The 3,499-nt window shown below is 46.6% G+C and overlaps 1 protein-coding gene across 1 annotated transcript in view; it reads left to right on the top strand.

Annotated features, from left to right (window-relative positions):
• Positions 1-3,499, top strand: part of LOC106809487 (intraflagellar transport protein 140 homolog) — a 24,485-nt gene that overhangs the window by 2,169 nt on the left and 18,817 nt on the right. The window contains 1 exon segment of the mRNA XM_014812575.1: positions 1,934-2,155. Coding sequence (XP_014668061.1) covers positions 1,934-2,155 — 222 coding nt within the window.

A 3,499-nucleotide genomic window follows, 5' to 3' on the forward strand; every position in this document is an offset into this window, starting at 1 on the left:
GGGGGGAAGATAACGCGCCGCTTATGCCTCGCGGTTCCCCCGTCCGTTCGCGCATATATATTCGGTAACTCTTTACCCGCTGGTCAACGTTTCACCTCCTCGACGTTCCTTTTCTACAAGTGTCAGAGTCTATACGTTCCAACCATTTAAGATGATATTACAAATTTTCCGTGTTCCACAACAACGACTTGGAACTATCTTTCAAAAATCTCGCCGGTGCGAGCAAATGTAACATTGCGAAAGAAAAAAACGGCATTCCGATCATCTTGCGATATTTGTAAAAGATTGCCGCGCTCAGTGTATATGGTTGTGAAACTTTCTTCTGGGTTTTCAGTTTCATACTCGACCAATCCTAACTTTTATAAGAATACGGTATAATAACAGGTCTGTATGTATATTTCAATTGCGACATCAGTACGTGCGACGACGGGTCCACAGTTCAGAGTACTGGTAGGGAGTAAGCGACGTACAATCCGGCATAGTTCAGCTAGGTTACCGAGAGGGTAAACGTTTCGGTATACGACCGGTACCCAGGGTACGTTACGGCATGAGCCCCCTGGGGGACATAGACTCCTAATCAGCCTACCTGGGCATGTGTCAGTAAATTGATCATTTAGGCGGCGCAAATATCCATCTTAAGCTGATGAGGGTCTATGCTCCCCAGCGGTACTGGCCGGAAGTATCGTGGTACTAGGCTAATTATCCTAGACGTAAGACCTCGCCTACTCCACTAACGAGTGCTAGGCTTGGCTTTATGCCTGTCCCGTAAATCTAACCTTAACCCTAAATCGCTATCCTAACCCTAATCGCCTAACCTAACATATCATTTATGCAATAGTGACGCAGCGGTAACGTTACCAGTTACGGAGTACTGCTGGGGACAATTCAGGCCCCTATGGTTTCAAGGATAGAGAACATGGGTCCCAATAAACAATGTCATTTACATCAATAATGAAATAGTACAGTTCTAGTGGGCTCGATTATGGTCCCTCCGGCAGCCGGCCGTATATGCTGACGGCTGCCGGGCACGGTGCTTGCGATTTCCTAAATGCCGTCGGCAAGTTTTAGATTTTTTTTAAAGCGTTATCTCAAGTAAAGCATAGGGTTTTGGGTTAGAGTTAAGGAATTTAGGGTTTAGGTTAGCGGTTAAGGTTTAGGGCTGAAGTGAGGTTATTTTGTTAGGCTTTAGGGTTAGGGTAGAGGTTAGGGGTTTAAACTGCCGGCATTTAGGACAACGAAGACCCGGTGCGCCGCTGCCCGGGCATATACATGATATAGCCACGAGCGTAATACTATTAATTATTATATCAATATAATATGGTAGGGTTTATGCGTTAGGGTTGAGGGTTAGGAAATTACGGTGTTAGGGTTAGGGTTTAGAATTAGGGTGTAGGTGTTAGGGTTAGGCAGCATTGGCTTTTTATTGGGACCATGTTGTCTATCGCTTGGGCCAAAACCCTAACGCCTAACACGGCGCTAATTATATGAATGAATGCTGAAAGCCGATTGGCAAATGTAAGCTCTAACTATCAACGTTACTGACCAGACATGAATGTAAGATCTGACAACAGGTATCTCAAGTGATTAATGTGTTTTGATTTACCCTGCACCATGCCTAATCGACATAATCCACGTATCTTACCTGATCAAAAATTACTAGAGTTCGCGGTTTATCTTGTTGTTGTTTGCGTTTGTGTATAGCAACCTAACGCCATTTTGAAAGCTGCAACCGGTGTAGACCAAAACGCGTTAATTCGGGTAACCGAACTAAATGCGATAGCTGAATGTTGATCAGGACGAGTATACTCTCTCTCTCTCTCTCTCTCTCTCTCTCTCTCCTCCTCTCTCCTCCTCTCTCTCTCCTCTCTCTCTCTCTCCTCTCTCCCTCCCTCCTCTCTCTCTCTCTCTCTCACTCTCTATCTCTGCCCCGCAGGCGACGCACCTCAGCGACACCGTCCTGCAGAACCCGTCGCCTCCCTCCTCCCTCGCCTGGCACCCTGCCAAGAGGCTGCTCGCCGTCGGCTGGCAGAGCGGCGACCTGACGACGTGGAGCGAGGAGAGCAGCCAGCAGGCGCAGCTGAGCGGCGTGCACCGCGGCGCGGTCGGCGTGCTGCGCTGGAACCCCGGCGGCACGCGCATGCTGTCCGGAGACAACGTAAGACTTTCCCTCCGCGGTTGCAGCGTGTGCGGGCGCGTATTACTCAATTAACGTATCGTGTATTAGGTCGTTTACTTATCGAGTGTTTTTCCATTAATCCATATTATTCCATAATTCCATTAATCTATTAATCCATATTGTAAAATTGGTGTGTAATAATACTAATTGTATTATTGTGTATTAATCCATTAAGGTATCACATATTGATCTGTTAAGGTATTGCATATTTAAGTTCATTATAATACAGGGTTCGGGTCTAGCAGAGCGTGAGGCCGGATACCAGTCTACCCTTCGGCAAAAACAATAACGTGGCTTGCTGTCAGCCGCAGTAGACGATCAATAAACCGTGCGCTCGTGTATGCCCGTGGTAGAATACGAATGCTGCACGTGAACTCGGCCCACACGCGATTTAAAGCGCGGGAAACAGCATCTATGAATTCATACGATGACACACTGTTATCTAAATAAACATTTTCATAACAATGGTCTGGGTCTGGGCTAGTGAAAGTTAGGTCAGGGCTAGTGGTTTTCTTCGGTCAATAGCCTGTTGTTCTAGTGAAATAAAAAGTTAATGTTGAACCCTGTAACGTATTGTGTATATTTTATTACCATATCACATAATCTGTTAACGTATCGCGTGTTAATATCTCCCTCCGCCACGTTATGTATGTATGTATGTGTGTGTGTGTGCGGTGTCGTTGCAGACGGGTACGCTGGCAGTGTGGAAGGCCGACCCCAGAGGCGAGTTGGTGCAGCCGCCCATCGCCACGCACGAGTTAAACGAGACTCTCAACCAGTGTGTGTTCAAGCCGGTGCCGCCCATCGACCCAGCCACGTGAGTCCACCAGGCCACCCATAAAAGATTGTTTGTTTCCCCTTTACCTACTCGCCTCTCAGGGAACCGAGTAGGTAGGTAGGTGAAAAATCTTTTTTATTTTGTTTTGGCAAGATGTGTCTATGTATTGTATATTCTGTTTTGTGTATATGTTTTTGCGGAACGAATTTGATTTTGTTTTTTGCCGAAACGAAATATTTGTTGTTTTGTTTTAATCGGCCAATAAAATGTGTCGAGTAGCGGCGTTTTGGCGAGTCGGTCGGTAAACAAGCCATATTTTATCTTAGGCCTAACGCTACGTGGGTCGCCTCCAGTCTTGTACAGTGGGGTGCCTCCCCACCACATAAGAAAGGATACCTCCACTATACTATAACGTGGAATGCCTCCACTATAGCATAACGTGGGCACTCACGCGCACGCGCACGCGCACGCGCACGCACACGCACACGCACACGCACACGCACACACACACATGTATATAAATATATATACATATATATATATAT

Source organism: Priapulus caudatus, unplaced genomic scaffold (genome assembly GCF_000485595.1).
Source record: "Priapulus caudatus unplaced genomic scaffold, Priapulus_caudatus-5.0.1 Scaffold358, whole genome shotgun sequence".
NCBI classification, from domain to species: domain Eukaryota; kingdom Metazoa; phylum Priapulida; class Priapulimorpha; order Priapulimorphida; family Priapulidae; genus Priapulus; species Priapulus caudatus.